This window comes from Cucurbita maxima, unplaced genomic scaffold, assembly GCF_002738345.1.
Source record: "Cucurbita maxima cultivar Rimu unplaced genomic scaffold, Cmax_1.0 Cma_Scf00009, whole genome shotgun sequence".
Taxonomy (NCBI): Eukaryota; Viridiplantae; Streptophyta; class Magnoliopsida; order Cucurbitales; family Cucurbitaceae; genus Cucurbita; species Cucurbita maxima.
In genome coordinates, this window is record NW_019272025.1 from 3,472,892 (window position 1) to 3,493,721 (window position 20,830).

The 20,830-nt window shown below is 35.1% G+C and overlaps 4 protein-coding genes and 2 long non-coding RNA genes across 7 annotated transcripts; 5 read left to right on the plus strand and 1 right to left on the minus strand.

Annotated features, from left to right (window-relative positions):
* The first annotated feature begins 984 nt into the window (after positions 1–984).
* Positions 985–3,496, plus strand: LOC111484151 (autophagy-related protein 8c). Its single transcript, XM_023130636.1, has 6 exons — positions 985–1,090; positions 1,178–1,229; positions 1,846–1,901; positions 1,993–2,045; positions 2,949–3,067; positions 3,181–3,496. The coding sequence occupies exons 2-6, from the start codon at positions 1,193–1,195 to the stop codon at positions 3,273–3,275; spliced, it is 360 nt and encodes a 119-aa protein (XP_022986404.1). The 5' UTR covers positions 985–1,090; positions 1,178–1,192; the 3' UTR covers positions 3,276–3,496.
* A 270-nt stretch (positions 3,497–3,766) lies between these two features.
* LOC111484163 lies at positions 3,767–4,951 on the minus strand. The gene is made up of 2 exons (XR_002718451.1): positions 4,739–4,951; positions 3,767–3,962 (listed from the first exon to the last, which is right to left on the minus strand). It is a non-coding gene; the product is annotated as an uncharacterized LOC111484163 (long non-coding RNA).
* Positions 4,952–6,958: 2,007 nt separating this feature from the next.
* Positions 6,959–7,321, plus strand: LOC111484018 (8-hydroxyquercetin 8-O-methyltransferase-like). Its single transcript, XM_023130435.1, has one exon. It carries the CDS (start codon positions 6,959–6,961, stop codon positions 7,319–7,321), a length of 363 nt encoding a protein of 120 aa, XP_022986203.1.
* A 338-nt stretch (positions 7,322–7,659) lies between these two features.
* On the plus strand, positions 7,660–9,264 carry LOC111484092 (probable membrane metalloprotease ARASP2, chloroplastic). The gene has a single exon (XM_023130541.1). It carries the CDS (start codon positions 7,872–7,874, stop codon positions 9,219–9,221), a length of 1,350 nt encoding a protein of 449 aa, XP_022986309.1. The 5' UTR covers positions 7,660–7,871; the 3' UTR covers positions 9,222–9,264.
* An 816-nt stretch (positions 9,265–10,080) lies between these two features.
* Positions 10,081–11,596, plus strand: LOC111484164. Its single transcript, XR_002718452.1, has 2 exons — positions 10,081–10,276; positions 11,055–11,596. It is a non-coding gene; the product is annotated as an uncharacterized LOC111484164 (long non-coding RNA).
* A 768-nt stretch (positions 11,597–12,364) lies between these two features.
* Positions 12,365–19,498, plus strand: LOC111484062 (DNA repair protein RAD16). 2 transcript variants are annotated; one of them, XM_023130484.1, is made up of 17 exons: positions 12,365–12,570; positions 12,677–12,854; positions 13,396–13,464; positions 13,790–14,874; positions 15,527–15,649; positions 15,734–15,807; positions 15,941–16,001; positions 16,085–16,231; positions 16,311–16,396; positions 17,105–17,174; positions 17,611–17,739; positions 18,185–18,418; positions 18,533–18,637; positions 18,719–18,871; positions 19,047–19,135; positions 19,223–19,303; positions 19,379–19,498. In XM_023130484.1, the coding sequence occupies exons 2-17, from the start codon at positions 12,809–12,811 to the stop codon at positions 19,446–19,448; spliced, it is 2,622 nt and encodes an 873-aa protein (XP_022986252.1). In that variant the 5' UTR covers positions 12,365–12,570; positions 12,677–12,808; the 3' UTR covers positions 19,449–19,498. The 2 variants fall into 2 exon arrangements, 1 of the variants encoding a protein (XP_022986252.1); XR_002718447.1 differs by lacking the exons at positions 12,365–12,570; positions 19,047–19,135; positions 19,223–19,303; positions 19,379–19,498 and having other exon boundaries at positions 12,584–12,854; positions 17,611–17,750; positions 18,719–18,767.
* Positions 19,499–20,830: the final 1,332 nt, after the last annotated feature.

The window sequence follows — 20,830 nt, forward strand, 5'->3', positions numbered from 1 at the left end:
TAATGAAATTTCTAACTCAGTAGATCAGAATAAATGTAATTATTAACTAAGAAAATTAAATTGTTATAAATTTTAAAATACACGGTCTTCTTAGACTCAATTTTTACAAAATTGAAAGTATCTAATTTAAATCTTCGGGCTTTTAAATATAGAACTTAAAGTATATTTCACAATCATTTGTGTGAGATCTCACCCATCGATTGGGAGGAGAACCAAAAAAAACATTTTAAATTTTTTGATGAAAAGTTCGAAATGAAAAGCTTAGAGAGACAATATCGACTAACAGTGGGCTTAGACTCTTACAAATGATAGTAAAACAAAATATCGGGCTGTGTGCCAGTGAGGAGGATAAGCCCTAAAGGGGGTGGACATAAGGGGATGTGTTAGCAAAGACGCTGCCCCCTAAACAGAGATGGACTAGGGTCCCACATCAATTAGAAAAGCTCTAGTGAGGAGGATAAGCCCTAAAGGGGGTGGACATAAGGGGATGTGTTAGCAAAGACGCTGGCCCCTAAACGGAGATGGACTAGGGTCCCACATCAATTAGAAAAAGGATCGGAGTAGAAGCTTTTATGGTTTTTTTTGTTTTATTTTATTTTTTTAATAGTATTTATCTTTATTAAAGCAACATTTAAATCTTTAGTCATTTAGAAAATCATATCACAAGATTTTAAAACCATTTTTTAAAAATTTTGCTTGGTTTTTAAAAATATTTATTCAAAATTGACAACAAAATAAATAATTAAAAAATTATCTTAGTTTTCATAATATTGTTTTTTAACCTACAAATATCCGAAAAGGCCAATTTTGGGCTCGACCCGAACATGGCTTCCACCTTGACACCAGAGCCCATAAGACATGAACTGGGCAATCTCCATTTGAAGAGATAAGTTTGTGCAGGTCCATTTCGAGAGCTCGGGGATTCCAGAAGGGCCCGAGTAAGAGGTAAAAACGACTACGGGAATAGCGATTGGGATCGGTGTTCGGGGCTGGGGAGATATTCATTGCATATATTCAACTTGAAAACGATTTTTCTCATTCTGTCTTAATTTCATTCACCACAGAGCGTCTCTCGGTGTCTTTTCATTTGGTATTCAATAATTCGATTCCGTTGCCTTGCCGATTTCGAAAACCGCTGTGCTCCTTCTTTATTCCTTTGATTTTCTTTTGGCTGCAGGAGGCTTTTCTTTCGATGGCAAAAAGCTCGTTTAAGTTGGAGCATCCCCTGGGTTAGTTTTTTCTGTTCGTACGCTAATCGAGGGTCATAATTTGTGGTTTCTGTCAAATCTTTTGAGGGTTTTTTCGTAGTTTTGAACACGCAGTTCGATTCCATGGCTTGATTCATTTAATTCCTCATACGTCATAGTCGAAATGATTGGGTTTATCCTTTTGTTTCTTGTAATTATGGATTCACCGAATGGTTGAGTTCTGATCTCGGGATGTTTGGTTATGAAAGGATCAATCTGTGTTCTGGTGGGGGTCTTTAGTATTCATTGATAAGAGTATTGAGTTTTAATTGCGATGTTAAATCACTTGCTAAGCCCAAATCTCATAATTAGGAGAGGCGTAATGTTTTATATGTATTCTTAACCCTCCCCATTACATATGGGTTTGTATATTAATTTGATTGATGAGATTCAAACCCAAATACTTATGTTTCATGATGAACAACAGAAGATTAAAACAATCGATCAAGTTGTATGAGGGAGTTTTTTTTTAGAATGTTTATTGTAATCTACCAGATCAAATGGAAATAACCTTGGCCTGATATTCATACTCTCGAATAAACTCTAGGGAAGATAAGAAATTAACTTGAAATTTGAATTGACATTCTGAACATTCCAGAAAGAAGGCAGGTTGAATCTGCTAGGATCCGAGAGAAGTATCCTGACAGAATTCCGGTATGATCTTTGTAATTTATGAATGCTTGCGATTGTTTGATTGTTTTTGTAATACGTACTTGTTTTAATGTCTGTCGGTTAACTGGTTTAGGTGATCGTGGAAAGGGCTGAAAAGAGTGATGTTCCAGAAATTGATAAAAAAAAGTAAGTTGCTCTCTGTTTTCTTACTCAATAGCGTTTCGATTTTATTTAGGATTAACTTGTTACTTTGATGTGCTTTCCAAATCTATAAGTATCTTTCAAATTGGAAGTAAAACGAGCGAATTTTGTGAATGCTGAAATGCTGTTCTTTATAGTGTTCTAGATTGATGGCAACGTATGAATGTTTTCAGTATTGCGAACGTTTTTCGAGGTTTAGTGTTTCTTGAGCATTGGTCACTAGACCATTTTGTAACTATGACATTCGTCTAGTTGTTTTGGACCGGAGTTCTTTTTGTAGTTAGTATTGAACTCCTGCTTTTCTGAAGCTTGTTTCTTGTATGCCCTTGTATTGCTTCATTTTTTCTATGGAAGTTTGGTTTGTTATCCAAAAAGAATAGGTCTTTCAAGTGTTGTATGACTTGTCTTATTGAGTCGGAGGTCAATATGAAGTTATTTATATTGTTGTTTGTACTTTTGAACGTTTTCTTGGGTTAACGATGTTCTAGCTATTTTAATCTCCGTATCACGTTCAAAGGAATCAAATGTAACCTCATTGAGATTGAATGGAATATCAATATGTTCAAAACAACGTTGGCTAGTGGAGGCTAGTGGGGGACGTGGATTGATAGATCTCTATTTTTGTTTTGAGTAGCGAAAATGAGTATAGATTGTGTAGTAGAAGAATGATGCTGTTTGAAGGTCTAAAAGCTATGTTTCTGAACCTTAAAATGGATAATATCGAGAAGCGTTGCAAGGATTTGATAACTAGATGAGCTATGGGTGAAGAAAACCGATGATGACCAAAACTTTTGTGAAGGATTTAGAGCCTATTTAGAACATGTTTATAAGTACTTACAAAGACTGTTATCTATAGAAAAGTTATGTTACTGTCCTTATTGATTGCAGATATTTAGTCCCTGCTGATTTAACTGTGGGTCAGTTCGTGTACGTGGTCCGAAAGAGGATCAAGCTCAGCCCTGAGAAGGCCATCTTCATTTTTGTGAAGAATATTTTGCCCCCTACCGGTGAGAACAAAAATATAATTTTTACTTTGGGAATGTGTTCTTATCATATTTTGTGTATAATCTTCACATATATCATTTTTCTGGTTCTAAACGTTTGTTCGGTCGGTCTGCAGCTGCTATGATGTCTGCAATTTATGAGGAAAACAAAGATGAAGATGGTTTCCTTTATATGACCTACAGCGGGGAAAACACGTTTGGGGCGTGCTGAAACACAGACTCGAAACGTCTACATGAAATGGGAAGGAGAAAGGATCATATTTGCTCTTCTTGTTTATTCNCCTCACCCCCATGTGTTATCCCTTCAAATGCAAAGCTTTTCTGTATAGTTTTATTTTAACTAACTAAAACCATCCTATTTGCGGTATTCAAAAGTCATGTTGTAAATAATGGGAATTCATAGCAATTTGTGATATGATGTCTAAACTGTGATATCCAGACTACAATACTACAAAAATATCCAGACTACAATTTATGATAAAGCAAAAAAAAAAAAAAAAAAAAAAAAAAAAAAAAAAAAAAAAAAAAAAAAAAAAAAAAAAAAAAAAAAAAAAAAAAAAAAAAAAAAAAAAAAAAAAAAAAAAAAAAAAAAAAAAAGTTTGATAAGGGAGAACTCAAGCATTTTGAGTCATTTGGAGACCTTTTTCTGGTACTGATTCTTCACCCATTTGATGCCTACTGAAGTTCCAGATTTCACTTTTTGAGCACCAACTGCTGCAGCAGACTTGGCCTTCACAAATCCAGCTGAGGCTGCTGCCTTTACCTCTGCCATCTTCTTGCTACTATTGCCATTGCTGCTCCCTTTCTTCGTCATTGCCGTGTTGTCATCGTCTTCAACTCCATAATCTCCTGAACCCCACTGATCAGCCCAGCTTGGTGCTTTGGTTCCCATTTTCAACTATCATTTTCAAGAAATCATTGAGCATGACACAAAACTAAAGACAATCTTGGCGAAGAAGAAACATAACCGAGGCGTTTGACTTGTGATTGAATTTGTGAAATTGAACTTGCATTATATGAAATTCATGTATCTTATAATGTGTATTTGTTTATCTTATAGATTATTGTAAAACCATTTCACAAGACACCTGTAACATTGAAAAAATAAACTCACAAATTAACTATAGATTCTATGAATCCAAATTTCGATACTGTTTTTTGGACAAAACCAAACATGTAGTGTCCCTCAAGAATCTGGCCATAAAGCATTGAGAAAAGGAAAAAAATAAAAAGTCGAGACGATCCTTTTGTAAGAAACCACAGTGGATCAAAGTCACTTTCATCAGATGATCAGAGCATTGGCAGCAAAACAGATATGAATCATTTTCTTGATTAATCAAACAACTGAGCAGCAAAGCCCTAAAATCCCTTTCAGGATCGAAAAATCAAACCAAACAGACACCAGATTCAAATTAATCAACCAAAAAACAACAAATTACGGTGCAAACGTCGTATTCAACGATCGAATCGGATATACATACAGCTTCACAAGACAGAAACGCCCACCAAAAATCAAGGAACAATCAACAATCAACAATCAACAATCAAATCAAACTGAAGAAATCGGAAGGAGGAAGCTCAACGAAGGAAAAACGTATGCAAATAGAATTCAAAAACAGAAAAAGAAAGCGCGATGCTATTGGATTCGAATCGATCGGAGGGAGTGAAAAATACCTTGAAATTGAAGTTGAGAAGGAGATTGGTAAGACGGGGCCCAGAGGAATGAGGATTGACAGAGAGAGACACAGAGACTTGAAGATGAAGAGTGTGCAGAGCGGGTAGTAATGGCGTTGTGGGGTCGTCGACTTTAGTCGGTTTCCAAATTCCAAGCTGTATCTACTCCTTTACACCTACCTTCCACGGCCTGCCTTACTTTCTGCGCCAAATATTACTATTTAATTATTTCCACTATTTATCTTTCAAAATTTATAAATCTATTCGAAAATTCGTTATAAAATTTAAATTTATACTAAACAAATCAATTACTTTTGATTTTTTTATTTTTATAATTTTTTTTAATCCTAACCAACATAAATTTAATTCTTAGATTTACAGATATAAAATTAATTTAAATTTGCTTATGCTAAAATAAGCATTATAAAAATTAAAAGGTTATAATAAATAATTATTTTACTAAAATTTAGATATTGAAATAGAATTTTTTAAAGTCAAAATAAATCTTTTTATGTTATATATATAATTCAGGTGAATATTCAACCATATCTAATTTAAATATTAAAAATTTCTTAATTTCAATTTGAATTTCCTCTATGCATTTGACCTTAATTAACCAAACACTAAGTTTTATTTCTATGATAAATATGTTTTTTTTTAAATTAAAAAAAATATTATGGACAAAACCAAAATTTTCAACCATATCGCAACAATTCTATAAAGTTGCTTCCTATTTCTAAAAGTAAAAAAAAAAAAGAGATAAAAAGGTATATTAATATTTGATGCACAATTAGTTGGGTTACCTAATTAGAATTAAATAATTTTATAAAGGTCTAAAAAGTGAAATAAAAATATTTAAAAATAAATATTTTAATGTGCCAAAACTAGGTCTTATATTATGATGTGACTGGTAGCACTAATGTTATAATATTTATAAATATAATTAGACCTTCATATATTTAATGGTTTGATTAGAATAGGTTGAGCTGTCTCTATTTTATTTATTATTTCTTCGAGTTATTTCATTTTATTATTATTATTATTATTTTTTATTTTTTTTGAAATGATGACAACAGAAAGAGCCGAGGATATCGTCATTTTCAAGTTCAAGAAGCCAAAATAATTATAAATAAAATTATTAACCTTTAATTGTCATTTGGCTTTAAAATATATCTCGAAGTTTATTATATTTGATAATATTTGTCACATTCATATTTAAATATCTAACCATTCAATTAAGGTTATAATTCAACAACTCATTAACTACTGTACAAAAAAAAAAATATTTAAAAATCTATTAAATACAAAATTAAATTTTAAACGTAATTTATATAATATTTTAAAGTTTAAACACTTTACATTAAAGACTTTTAATGCTTAATAATATTTTCCGCACAACTTTAATTAAATTAATTAAAACCTACTTATTAGAGATTCGAATTTATCACCATTTAAGTCGAGAAAAAAAAATAAAAAAAAATAAAAAAAAATAAATTAAAAATTTCATGAATTCAATTTATAATTTAATCATAAAGGTAAAAATTGTTATAGATTTGAACCATTTAATTAAAATGTGAATAAAAGTTGATTTGATAAAGATATATTGTATTGAACTATCCGTGAAAATTAAAATTATCTCCCGTTAGAATGATAATTGATATCTTATTTTGAGAATATTAATTAAATTTTAAAAATGTAATTCATCAAATAAAATATATATTAATGAGACAATTCTTGCTTATAAAAGGGAAGAAAAAGAATTAAATTTAATTATGAGCTTGCATCCGCAAAATTTAATAGTCTTCTTGTAGAAGGGAGAAGTGGCGGCGCGTTTGAAAGGGAGGGTGGCGCGTGGATGAAATGAAGAGGTTTATGGCGGAAGATGAGTTTTGAAATTAGATGAAGGTGGTTAAAAGAAAAATGATGCATTTTGGAAAATTATTAATTATTTAGCGGTGTGTTTTTTGATTGAGTCGTGCCAATATCTTGGCTCAAAGTAATTAAATGAGGGACCTAAAACTTTTAATTATATTTATAATCTAACTAACATTTAAGAGAGTAGCCATGTATAATTTAATCTAAAAAAAATAGCATTATGGGTTGAAAGATTTCTTAATCAATTATAATTATAGAATAAAGATATTAGATCGAATTGGAGAATTTAAATATGAGAGTACGAACACATGATGGATTCTGCAACACACAATTAACAAAATCTAGATGGAAGGGAAGCTGGATGAGTTGCTTCAATCTCAAGCTCATGTTTGGAACCATGTTTTGAAATTTATGAACTCCATGGCTCTTAAATGTGCTGTTGAATTGGGCATACCGGATGTTATCCATAGCCACGCCCAACCCATGACCCTCTCCGATTTAGTGGCGGCGCTCCGTATTCAACCTTCAAAGGCTCAATACCTTGGCCGCCTCATGCGCCTCCTCGTCCATTCTGGCTTCTTTGATGCCAGCGAGGAAGAAGACGTGAAATACAGACTCACTCCATCCTCTCGCCTTCTCCTCCGCCACACCCACACCACTTTCCAAATCACACCCTTCTTGTTTCTTAGTTTGGATAAAACTGCTTAATTATGCTTCTTGTTGTTATGAGTTCATAGAACTTGTAGTAAGCATTTCAAGAATAAAAAACCCTCACCCTCTTTGTGCTTTCGGTTTCGGGCTTCTCTCAAAACTTTAAAATGTATTGGTTAGAGAAGGGTTTCCACACCTTTATAATAGATGTTTCGTTCTCTTCCCCAATCAATGTGGGTGTTTCGTCTTTACTGGCACACCGCCTCATTTCTATCCTCATTCGAAGAACAGGCTCCTCGCTGAACCTGACAAGCATCAATTGGAGAAATGGGCTCTTTTGAGAGTGGATTGGATGACGTTGTGACTTATAAATATGATACAAATTTTAGATTTTTTTTTTTTTTTTTGAATTTTGAATTTTGGGATCGCACGTTCGAACCGGCAGGCGAGTGAGTCTCTCAAATATCATGAATCTCCCTAAATTCCCCTCCACAAATTTGAAAAAGGTGTTATCCGAAACCTATTTCTTCTCCAATTCTTCCCCCTTCCTCTATTTCTCTCTAAATCTCCGTCGATCCTGATAACCCTTACCCAACTTTCAAACATCATGCTATTAAATCTCTCTTCCTCTTCTTATTCAGTCATTAAATTTGCCAATTCGAAGTCACCCTTCTCAGATTTTTCAGTCAAGTACAGAACCCACTTCTCTAAATCCCAATTTTCTTCTTCATTATGTCATTCTTTAACGTCATCGGAGCTCAGTTTCAAGAACAGACACCAAATCTTCTGGGAAAAGAGCAAAATCCCATGTCGGAGGAGCGGCGATTTCAGGCTGTGGGCTTTTGCCGGAATCGATATTGGAAGTGCTCAGTCGGTACTCGAGGCGGCGGCTGTGTTGACGGCCATCATTGTCGTTCACGAGAGTGGCCACTTCCTCGCCGCTTGTCTACAGGGTATCCATGTAAGTAAATTTGCAATTGGTTTTGGTCCAATTCTTGCAAAATTCAACAAAAACAACGTAGAATACTCCATTAGGGCTTTTCCTCTTGGTGGATTTGTGGGTTTTCCTGATAATGATCCTGATAGCGATATTCCAATGGATGACGAAAATTTGCTTAAAAATAGACCTATATTGGATAGAGTATTAGTGATTTCTGCTGGTGTTATTGCCAATATAATATTCGCATACATAATCATCTTAATCCAAGTCTCGTCGGTTGGTTTGCCGGTTCAAGAGCCCTTTCCCGGCGTGCTTGTGCCTGAGGTTCGAACCCTTTCGGCTGCTTCTCGAGATGGGCTGCTTCCAGGGGATGTGATTCTTGCTGTTAATGGAAATGAACTGCCAAAATTGGGTCCCACAGCCGTTTCTGAGCTTGTTGAGACAATTAAAAGAAGCCCCAATAGAACTGTTCTTCTCAAAGTTGAAAGAGGGCAACAGGATCTTGAAATTGGGGTCACTCCAGATGAGAGTTTTGATGGAACAGGGCGAATTGGGGTTCAGCTTTCGCCTAATGTAAAGATTTCAAAACTTGTAGCGAAGAATTTCTTGGAGGCTTTTAGCTATTCTAGAAAGGAATTTTTGGGTCTGTCATATAATGTTCTTGATAGCTTGAAACAAACTGTTCTGAATTTCTCTCAGTCAGCCAGTAAGGTTTCTGGTCCTGTGGCCATTATTGCTGTTGGTGCAGAAGTTGCAAGGTCCAACATTGATGGGCTCTATCAATTTGCAGCTGTGCTTAATATTAACCTTGCTGTTATAAACCTTCTTCCCTTGCCTGCTTTGGATGGCGGCTCGTTGGCCTTGATCCTCATTGAGGCTGCTAGGGGCGGGAGGAAGTTGCCTCTAGAACTTGAGCAGCGAATCATGTCGTCTGGGATCATGGTTGTTGTACTTCTTGGGCTGTTCCTCATCGTCCGAGACACGTTAAACCTTGAATTTATAAAGGACTTGTTATGATTAGACAATGCTCGTTGTTCTTCTTGGGCTGTTCTTCATCGTCCGAGACACATTAATCCTTGAATTTATGAAGGACTTGTTATGATTAGACGATGCTCGACGAAGGGTTTCGTTTGGTGTATCAGGGCAACTCTGTTGAAACTGTAAATGCTTGATGATTCTATTGATGGGTGTGGTTTTAGAGCTCATAATGCTTTCATATGGATGGGTTCAGCTGAGATGGAGATATAGCGAGATCATTTATATCAAAATGGAACACATATTCTTATCAGCTGTGTGTACTCACTGATGTCCACCCCTCATCGGAATTCAATCTTTTCGTTAGCACATCGCCTAGTGTCTGGCTCTATGGTAAAACTCCCAGATAGAATGCCGAAAAGACCATGAAGTTAAGATAGATCATGATAGGAGAGTAGATCATATTGAATTGCAGTAGTAGTCGATAAGTATTTTATTGCATTTTACTTCTGGTTTAAAAATTATGTTATTTATATCTTTTTATTTTAAAATTAAATATGAGAGCATGACTTCATTTTAAGAGCATTTATTATAAATTTCTACCATTATCTAAAAAAATTAGGGGCGTTACAAAAATAATATCTTTACATAAAAAAAAATAAAATAATTTAATTAAATTACAAGTTTAGTACTTAATATTATATTTTAATAAATTAATTAAATTTTTTTTCCCATAAATTTCTAAACTTCAAAAATATAAAATAAACTTTTCACGTGTTAGAATAATTTTTAAAATTAATGGATTTGTTGGACAAAATATTAAAATTTGTTTTCTAAGACTATTAAAAGATTCCAATTCTTTTTTTTAAAAAATTAAAATAGGTCTAAGATGTATGGGGAATAGCTTAAAAAATACACCCACCGAAGAACATTCCCATCGGACGTTGGCTATTGTGGCCGTACAGTCACAGACCACGACCAGGTTCACTGAACCTCAGACCCCATTCCCCTTTTATTTAGATCCATCGAAACAAGTTTCAGGAGAAAAAAATTCACTGATCATTTCTTCTTCTTCTTCTTCTTCTCGCCACAATGAGGTATTTTCTATCTTCCCTTTTTTGCTCTATTAAATAAGATCAAAGTATCTGAAAATCCTAGTACATTTGATATGATTTTTTAAGATATCCTGTTTGAATGCTGAAATCCTCGCATCTACTGTTTGAATCTAGTTCTTTTGTTCCTCTTTCAATTATTTATTTTGTTCTTAAAGTGGAAAGGAAGATCGCGACGGTTTGGCTCAGGAAATTAAAGTGTTCATATCATATGGAATTAAGATTTTGTTTCGGATTGATCTGTTTGGAGATTTCATCATTTGAACCTAATAATTAGCTTTCTCCGAGTCTTTTCCTATAAAAATGCATATAAACTCTATTTGAATCCATCCTCGGGAGCCAAATGCCCTAATCTTGACTAAGATACGATGTCCAAAGGTGTGTGGATTTTGGACTGAGATTTATTGCTCCGATCTCTGATGTTTAGCTATTTTTTATCCTTCTCAGTTCAACAATTTGTTCTGCTGTAAATGGAATTTTATTTTCTTCCTTTCGGCTGTTCGGAAACAATTATTTGATTCGTTGCTGCTTAAAATGTCTGTATCATTTGGTTTTCTTCAATTCGTGTAGAAGATTTCTGTCGAAGTACAAATTAAAGAGCATTGAGCCAAGCAATTTTGTGTCGAATTTAAGGATTGGGACGAATAAGAACCAAAGTTCAGAAATCAGAACAAGATTTCTTTCATTTAGATCATTGTTATATATATATATATGAACTTCAAATAGTTGCTTGTACAGTACATTGGCTAATTATTGTCCATAGGTGCAGGTAGAGTAGCTCAACATGAGGCATTCCTTTCTTCTGGCAAAAAAGATGGTCTAAGAACGATGCCAATATTCATATTTCATGAGACAAACAACTTTCTCTAGACTTCTTTTCTTTTACAAAACAAAGATAAACAGAATGGCTAGTTTGGACTTGGGATTTGCATAATTTATTGTAGCCATTTGCCTGCTTTCTCATTTATGCTGCTACTCTTGAGTTCAAGCTATGTGCTATCGTGGCCTTGTCGAGGTGGTGATGACCCGGGAGAGCAAGATCAGCGTGGGCAATTCTCCCGGTCTGGTCGCTCCTCCTGCAGCAGTGTGATCATATAGCAGAGCAGAGAGAACATTTTGCTGTTCTTGGAAGAGTTCCCCTATTGAAACTTCAAATGCTTAACTTTGTAGTGGTCATCATGTCCTTTGGCTGATGATGTTCTTATTTTCATTGGATTGTTTTCAATAAAAGCTTCTGGTTTAGTCTCTTTGTTGTGAAAGTTGCTTCCTGTTTCAAAATAAAAGTGATTTGTTCGTTTAAGTAAATATTTATTGTTCCTTTTAACTATGTTATACAAGTGAGAACAACTATCTTCTTGGGTAATGGGTACTAGACCTTCGAGGCAAAATCAAAACAACATTAATTCAAAATTTACGAGGAAAAAGAAAATAAAACAACATTCATCCAAATTAAATTATAAATTTTAGTCTGGAGTATTTTGAAAGTATTTAAGAACTTTGTGTCCAAAAGAATTAGTGATTAAGCTAAACAATAATAAATGGTGGGCTTTAAAAGGCCTGCTCGGGAAGGTTTCCACACCCGGTTTGTTATCCTCCCCCAATCAATATAAGACATCACAATCCACCCTCCTTTGGAGCCAACGTTCTCATTGGAGTTCTTTCCTTCCTCCAATCGATGTAGGACCACCCCCAAAGCCACCTCATTTGGGGCCAGCGTCCTTATTGGCCGCCTCGTGTCTACCCCTGGATCCACCCCCCTTCGAGACCCAGCGTCCTCGCTGACACTATTTCCTTTCTTCAATCAATGTGACTGTCCCCAAATTCGCCCCCTTGGGGTCCAGCATCCTTACTAGCACACCGCCTCGTGTCTACCCTTTCGGGGAACAACGACAAGGCTGACACTTTGTTCGGTGTCTAACTCTGATATCATTTATAAAGACTAAAATCTCCCGTTAGCAGATATTGTCCTCTTTGAGCTTTCCTTTTTCAAGCTTCACCTCAAGACGGTAAAACAGATTTTCACTACAAATTTATAGGAAAAAGTTGGTAATTAATTATTGCACTTTTTTTTAATAAAATAAATTATTCCAACATCAAATATTTCACGTGACGACGTAAGTCACGTTGAAGTGGCCAAGCCGCCGAAGTAAATAAGCATACAAACATTTACCAAAATAGCTTGTTGGGGGAGTTTTAGGCGTCTTCTGGGAATGAACGTGAAACGCAGCGTTTGGTGGTCCCCGCAACTCATATCATGGGTTTTCGCGCCCGCAATCACAGTAATTATAACCACCCCTTTCCCGCCGATCATATCACAGTCATTCAACTTCAACGCATCACATTCCCCATTTTTATTTTGTTCTCCGTACTTTGCTTTCGCTGCAGGTCGTTTTTCACTGCAAAGCTGCGCTGTCGCTTCTAGGCCTACTTCTTCGTCTTCTTCCTGCTGCTCAAGCGTGCGTCATCGTCCGAAGCGGAGAATAGAAGAGAAGAAAATCGCAGCGTTTCGTGGTTCCGATGAAGCTTCGTCCTCGTAAACCGACCTCCAATATTTTGATCCAAGGTACGGTTTCGATTTTGCGCCTCTTTATTTGTCGCATGCTGTGTATTTGTAAAGAATTGTGTTTACTGAAAACCTAATGTTCAATTGGCTAGAAAACGACGAGGTATTGCTGTAATTAGTCCATTGTGGCCTTATAGGATTTAAGATTACGTTTGGCGTATTTTTGAAATGAAGTGCTTGAGTTATTTGATAGTTCTGTGCCGGTGGAAGTTCTGTCGAGACGTTGTGAACTTCTTGAACTGGAAATAAGCGATCGTCGCCAAACAAGGAAGTACGGCGATGATTTTAACTCGATTGCGGCACGGTAGGATTTAAGATTGCGTTCAGCGTGGTTTTCAAAAAAATGTTTTGGTTTTTCTGATACTGTTGTGGCGGAGGAAGTTCTATTGAGATGTCATGCGTTTTTCGGGCTAGAAATACTCGAACTCTGCACATTCTGTGTTCTGCGTTCTTTGTTTCCTCTTCTTCCCACTGTTTTTGGGGGGAAGATCGATGAATTGTGAAATAGCTGTGTGGTTAAATTGTTATGTTATTGGAGCAGGAAACGCAGACGGTGATGCTTCTGATGATATAGACGTGTCGTCTCTTTTTTCTGACAGTGAAAGTGAAGGTATTGTGTTTTTTTGCCCTGTAGATGTTTAATTACGGTAATCCTGGTAAGAAAATATGTCTCAAGCTGGTTCAGTCTGGTGTCAAATATTTCTTTACACTTTCTCTCTCTCTCGTTTCAATGGTGTATGTGCATGTTTGTTCAGTTAAGCGAACTCTTCCCTCTAACAATCTCTTCCATAATATACTTTTGTTCACGTTACCATTGCCTACAATGCCTTAGGTTTTACTTGTTTACCTGACATGTTATTTCGTCATGAACAAAGAAAATAACTGGGAAATGGCTTTGGACGTTAAACCACGAGTTAACACTTTTAACTGGGCAGATCCTTCCTCGAGTTCTGAGGACTTTTGCGAGCCTTCAACAAAGAAGTCTAGAGCAAAGAAAAAGAGAAAAGGTATTAAAGAGGAGGGGCCTAGCATCGAGCAGGAAGTGTGGAGAAAAGTAGGTAATGATGGAAACCCACACAATCAGACACCAGAAGTTATCCCCGTCCAGGGTGTGGTTGATATAGGGAAGCCAAAGGCCAAGTACTCAAGAAAGAAAAAGCAAAAACCTATCCTTTTGTGGGATGTCTGGGCGGAAGAACATGAGAGATGGATCGATGAAAACATTGAAAAAGATTTTGATATGGCTAGTCAAAATGAAGTATTGACTGAAGCTGTTGAAACACCCTCTGCACTTACGATGCCCCTTCTGCGGTATCAGAAAGAGTGGCTAGCTTGGGCACTGAAGCAGGAAGATTCTCCAGTTAGAGGTGGGATACTTGCAGATGAAATGGGAATGGGAAAAACCATCCAAGCAATTGCCCTGGTACTTGCTAAACGTGAGTTATCTGGAGCTGGACTAAGGAGACCCTCCCCATACCCAAGTTCTTCCAAGGACTTCCCTTTGATCAAAGCAACACTTGTGGTATGTCCCGTGATTGCTGTAAGCCAGTGGGTAAGTGAGATTGATCGTTTCACATTAAAGGGAAGTAACAAGGTGCACGTGTTTCATGGTCCAAAACGAGCACAGAGTCTTGAGACTTTATTTGAATTTGATTTTGTTATTACAACATACTCTGTCGTTGAGGCTGAATACAGGAAACATTTGATGCCTCCCAAGGATAGGTGCCCTTACTGTAGTAAACTATTTTATAAGAAGAATTTGAAGATTCACTTGAAGTACATTTGTGGTCCTGATGCTGTCAAAACAGAGAAGCAGGCTAAGCAAATAAGAAAAAGGCCTATTCAGCCACAACTATCGAAAGGGGAAGTATCTGCTAAAGATAAGAACAACAATTTTCACAATAGTGGCAGCCAGAAAAGCACTTTTGGACAGACAATGGGGCAGCATGAGAATGATGAAAACCCTTGTGGGAAATCAATATTGCATTCTGTAATATGGGACCGTGTCATTTTGGATGAGGTGAGATTCTAAAACATCTGGTTTCTTTTTGTTTGTTGTTTGTATATATATATATTTTTTTTGGGGGGGTGATGCTAGACAGATTTGTTTTGTCACTGCAAATTGATGGTGAAGTAGGGATACAACGTATTCTTTTGCAGATATTCCACATCTCCAATTTCCTTGCTTCAAAGAAGAAAATAGAACGCCTAGCTAGCCGCTATCTTCTATTCCTATCCCTTTCATACCCCTTCTACATTCAAGCTAAAGTCATAATAGCTATAACAAACTCCCACAATTTCCTTATATCTTAACGTGATCATTTTGCCCTTTTCTTCTCTCTTCAAGTGTTTTGTATTTTCCTACGAGTACATAAAAATCCCATCCAGTTAGTATTCTCATATGTTTGCTATATGTTGTTTTCCATATTTCCGATCTTCGTAAGTCCCCGTGGAAACAAACTCCAAAATGGGTTAGAACAAGGGAAAAGGAAACCTACCAAAGTTTCTCATTCAACCCCAAGTGTAAAATAAAAATTATGATGCCGATTACCATTTTTGTTTGTTTCTTTTTTCCAAAAAACATTATTGCATAAATTATTATTTCCATTAGTAGTTTAGTTTGATTGGTGCTGGTTGCTGTTGAAATATAACAAAATTTTATGCAAACATAGGCGCATTTCATAAAAGATAGACAGTCTAATACTGCAAAAGCTGTTCTTGCGATTTCTTCTTCATTTAGATGGGCTTTAAGTGGCACACCTATCCAGAATCGTGTAGGGGAGCTTTACTCTCTTGTAAGTTTTTCTTTGTTTAGAACATTGTCTACCTTGAGGAAAATGATCATTCTCAATGTAATGTGTGTTTTTTGGTACACTCAGGTTCGCTTCCTGCAAATTGTGCCTTATTCTTTCTACTTCTGTAAGGACTGTGATTGTAGAACACTCGACCACAGGTACTAGTTTAGATTTGATATGGTTCTGCAATCTTGGTAAATTTTCATTTGATCTTTTTATCAGCTTCCTTGTTTTTTGGACTCATTAATTTTCTTATATGATGTAACGTTTGACCCTTATGGGAAATTTCAGTTCTGTTAGCTGTCCTGACTGCCCTCATAAACGCATGCGGCATTTTTGCTGGTGGAACAAGGTAAGTTCTGTAATGTGTGGCATTTCAATATCTCTGTAACATTGTTAAACTATGTTCTTTATTATTATGGTTTGGTTTGGAAGTATATTACGCTACGGATTCAAAATGTTGGGAGAGGTCCTGAGTTTAAAAGAGGTATGATATTGCTGAAGCATAAAATTTTAAGTAGCATCGTACTACGACGCACCAAAAAGGGTAGAGCTGCTGATCTTGCTCTTCCTCCTAGTATTGTAAGTGGACATACATATGTTTGTTACTTGTTCGTATTGATGAGCAAACTAATTTTAGTTCTGCTCAATCTTCCCATAGGTTTCAATTAGGCGAGATACCCTTGACATTCAAGAAGAAGATTTTTATGAATCATTGTATAATGATAGTCGAGCAAAATTTAATACGTGAGTGACCATCTATATCTACTGATTCTTTTTGAGCCTGTTTGTTAAAGTATCTTTGATCCATATTATGATTAAAGTCCCTTTAGTGCATATGATGCAAGTAATTACAAATGTGGAGACTAATTTGGAAAATGTTTTATTAGTGTCTTAGGTCTTCTAGATTTGGAACTTAATTTAAAGATAATAATATAGAAAATGGTTACTTTTGAAGCTGAGACTATTCTCCAAGTCTTTACTATCAGTTTATTTTGTACCAGGTTAAATTTTTATGCATCTTTTTGCGTTTCAATATTTAGTAATTTGTCTCTTTTGAGTTGTACTCTTTTGTCTTGATTGAATTTGATTTTATTTTTCGTTAGATAGCTATTGTTGAACATACTTTTGTGGGTGCATATGGAATGGCTGATTATTTTTTGGAAGAAAAATTTTATTGTACTGTGAAAAAAAAATCAGTTGATGTGAATTAACTCGAGTGAGTATTGTAGTGTTATAGTACTGCTACCAACTTCTTATTATTCCCCTTTTTTTTTTAATGTTTGTTTTCTACTATGAATGCATATTCAATGTTCATAAAAATGTTGATTATTCAGAAAGCTATTCTCTGAAGCAGCACTTGAATTGAGAAAGAAGCGAGTATGAACATATCAGTTTAGAATTGGTTTTACAAAACACGCATATTAGTTGTTTGATGCAATTTTTTCTTTGTAGTTTCGTGGCAGCAGGAACAGCAACGAGTAATTATGCACACATATTTGACCTTTTGATTCGCTTGAGACAGGTCTGTTGTGGCTTCTGGTCAGGCTTAGAAATCTATGTCGATAGTTCTTAAGTCTTCAGAGTTAAGAACTTTATGATAATCTAATTTCTTGTTGATTTTTCTTTGAGCATTAGATTTGCAAGTTCAAAATGTAAATTAGGTTATCCATGTCTACTGTATGGGCTGAAAATATTTAAAGGGAATTTCTTTGAGAAATATGTTTTTTTGGATAAGACCTTTGAGATATATTTTAGTTTCAACGATATATTGGAGACGGCATCTTAACAAAACTCAAATAAAATGATTAAAGAACTTACTACTATTATTTTGAGTAGATGTATTTTATCGTATTAACCTCAATTAACAAGAACTTCTTTATCCAATAGCTTTGTTCCACAAAACATGCGAAAGTCTATCTGCTAATGAAATTTAATTCATTTTTCTCATGATTTTACAGGCAGTTAATCATCCATATCTCGTTGTATATTCTAGAACTAATGTCATAAGTTGTGGAAGCATTGATGGTACTGATAATAATAACGAACATGCATGTGGAATTTGTCATGAGCCAGCTGAAGAACCTGTGGTGAGTTTCTGGTGAATCCCCACTCTCCCTTCCTTTCCTTTTATCCTTGTTTTCGCAGTTTGATAATTTAAATTTTCATCGAATGTTTTTGCATTCAATTGTTCATCTTTTGTGAATATTGGTGCTAGCTAATGTCAATTAATCTATTGAAGTACTGTAGTGTGCGAATCTATTTATGATCACTCATGAGTGACTGTTGTTGACGGGTTTCTTTTCATAGCAGTGAAAATCCATGAGAACGTTGCTGAAAACGAACATCCTGTATTTGATCACTACCTTGTGTTGCCCCTTAAAATCAAATGAAATAATGCATAGGAAATAAAAAACTCAGAGCAGTAAATGATTTAATAACCACCATTCTTTTTTCACTACATTACCTATTTAGTTGAAATGGAACTGAAGAGTCGAATTACTGCCTCTTTAATAATCTCTTCTATTTTAACAGGTTACCTCTTGCGAGCACACATTTTGTAAGGCCTGCATTATTGGTTTTGCCAATGATTTTTCGAAGCTTGTCTCATGTCCTTCTTGCTCAAAGAAGCTCACCATTGACTTTAGCACAAATCTGGCTGGTAGAGATCAAACCATTAAAAATACAATTAAGGGGTTTAAATGTACAAGTATCCTTAACAGAATACAACTGGAGAATTTTCAGACGAGCACAAAAATAGAAGCTTTGGTACGTTTTATTCAAACTCCCTGTATGTTTTAATCCCTCGATGCGAATGAAGAAAAGAGCATGTTTTATTTATTTGGTCACGCTTTGACTTTTTTTTTTTTTTTTTTACTCTAGAGAGAAGAAATCAGGTTCATGTTAGAACGAGATGGATCTGCCAAAGGAATCGTTTTTAGCCAATTCACGTCATTTTTGGATCTAATAAACTATTCCTTAACAAAGGTGAGTTGTAGTAAGCATGTAGAGTCTTCTTATAGCCAAAGAAAATTAGTCGTTTTATATCATGCAATGAACCCTTTGCAGTCTGGTATTACCTGCGTTCAACTAATTGGAAGCATGTCCTTGCCACAAAGAGATGATGCTATTAAGAGATTCATTGACGATCCAGATTGCAAGATTTTTCTAATGAGCTTAAAAGCTGGAGGGATTGCTCTCAATCTCACTGTGGCATCGCATGTAAGGAGTCACTTTCGATTGACTATGCAATTTAATTATTCACATGTCATGACCTTATTATGTTGCATATATGCTGCTATCACACTGTTTATACAATATGTTTTTGCTCATAAAATTAATTGTTCATTTTCGGTGACGAATACGCCCTATTTTCCTTCTTTGATCTTCACTTTAGGTGTTCATCATGGACCCTTGGTGGAATCCTGCTGTGGAACGACAAGCACAAGACAGAATCCACCGAATTGGACAATATAAGCCTATCAGGTGCAGTGTTTTGATAAAATAAAAAAATATTTGGTAATTTTCTGCCATTGCCTGAAGGCAGCACTAACATGCATTTGACATTAACAGAATTACGAGATTCGTTATTGAAAACTCTATTGAGGAGAGGATTTTGAAGCTGCAAGAGAGAAAAGAACTGGTATTTGAAGGGTACGTGCTCTGCCCTTTAATCTTACAAAAAAAAAAAAAAAGAAAAAAAAAAAATCACTATGTCTCTCTTTGCAGAACTGTAGGTCGCTCTAACGAGGCCTTGGGAAAATTAACCTTGGACGACATGAGATTTCTGTTTATTTGACCAAGTTCACGAAAGAAAAAAAAAAAAAAACAAAAACTAATACCTGCGCGCGCACAAAAGAGAACAGAGCCAAGGTTATGTACATGTACATGCACACACTCACACCCCTTTTGTACATCTAATTCCAAATTTTGATTGTGTAAATGCTTCTGGTCATATTTTGCTTGAGGAGCATATACATTTTGATTTACGGGAGGTTTGTTAAGTTGGTTGTCTCCATATTTTGTGGTTTGCGAAGGAGCAGACCAGATGTCGAGGAAAAGTCAAAACGTTGAAACATTAGTTCAATGATATGCTTCGACTTTACCCGTAAGTCTCTCTCTCTCATTCACACATAAAAGGAAGGAAGGAAAAGATCATAGGTTCTCCAATGCCTGGAGATTCATTTAACAGATGCTAAAAGTATTAATTATTGAATGGGTTTGTTTTTCCTAGAATTTAATTAATGTATAGGCTTGATTTTTGTTTATTTTGTTTTCGTGCTACATAACTTACTGCCAAATGAAAATATGCAGAATTTGCATAAAAATTCATTGTTAATTTTGGATTATGATTTTAAAACAAAATTGAATAAATAAAACCATTGATGCAAAACAAATTTACACTATTATGAAATTGCATAACGTATAGAATTATGTGGAGGGTTGTTCTTGTATCGTTCCCCAGAAACATCTTTGTTCCGGCGTTCTACCTCACATGGATTAATCTTTTGATGGTATGTAAAAGTCATTAACATCGTCAGCCCTTCTACGTGGTTTTGGTTTTTTTACAGATAGAGGTGTTTTATGGATAGGGGTGTATATGGTTGGGTTGGATTGGGAGATTTTTTTGACCAACCCTTTCGGATGGGTTCGGATTTGGTTGAGTTTAAAAAAATATATATTTATTTACCATTTATAAATATTCAATAAAATCTTAAGATATTAAAAATTCACGAAAAAACATAAATCAATTTATAATCAATCAAAAAATAAATTAATCAACTCCATCAAACAGCAAAAATTGTCTTGCCATAGTTGCAGTGTTACCATAAAACTATAAAAGATAGAAAAATATAATGATAGACTTACTTAGCATGGATGAGAAACAAAATTGGAGGGCCATAAATGATGAGAAACAGAATAAAAATGGTATAATAATGTTGCAAAAATGGATAATAAATACGTTAAAATTTAGAATTACATGTTTCAGTTTTATAACAAAATCTTCAAAATCTATTGAAATTAATTTTCTATAAATCCAATTTTGTTTCTACCATTTTAGTAGCTACAAGAATCTCTCACCCACACTAAATGTTATTCAAATGCTAGTGTAAACACTAGCCACAAGAATGGTCCAAACATTTTTTACCACTTTTGATTTTAAATTTATTTACTTTCCAC

Bases quoted from the DNA above. Each gene is read 5' to 3' on its own strand.
- LOC111484151 (XM_023130636.1), top strand. From the start codon at position 1,193: ATGGCAAAAAGCTCGTTTAAGTTGGAGCATCCCCTGG. The intron at 1,230-1,845 runs GTTAGTTTTTTC...TGAACATTCCAG, and splicing joins TAAGTTGGAGCATCCCCTGG to AAAGAAGGCAGGTTGAATCT. The intron at 2,046-2,948 runs GTAAGTTGCTCT...TATTGATTGCAG, and splicing joins CCAGAAATTGATAAAAAAAA to ATATTTAGTCCCTGCTGATT.
- LOC111484018 (XM_023130435.1), top strand. From the start codon at position 6,959: ATGGAAGGGAAGCTGGATGAGTTGCTTCAATCTCAAGCTCATGTTTGG.
- LOC111484092 (XM_023130541.1), top strand. From the start codon at position 7,872: ATGCTATTAAATCTCTCTTCCTCTTCTTATTCAGTCATTAAATTTGCC.
- LOC111484062 (XM_023130484.1), top strand. From the start codon at position 12,809: ATGAAGCTTCGTCCTCGTAAACCGACCTCCAATATTTTGATCCAAG. The intron at 14,875-15,526 runs GTGAGATTCTAA...ATGCAAACATAG, and splicing joins ACCGTGTCATTTTGGATGAG to GCGCATTTCATAAAAGATAG. The intron at 19,304-19,378 runs GTACGTGCTCTG...CTCTCTTTGCAG, and splicing joins AAAGAACTGGTATTTGAAGG to AACTGTAGGTCGCTCTAACG.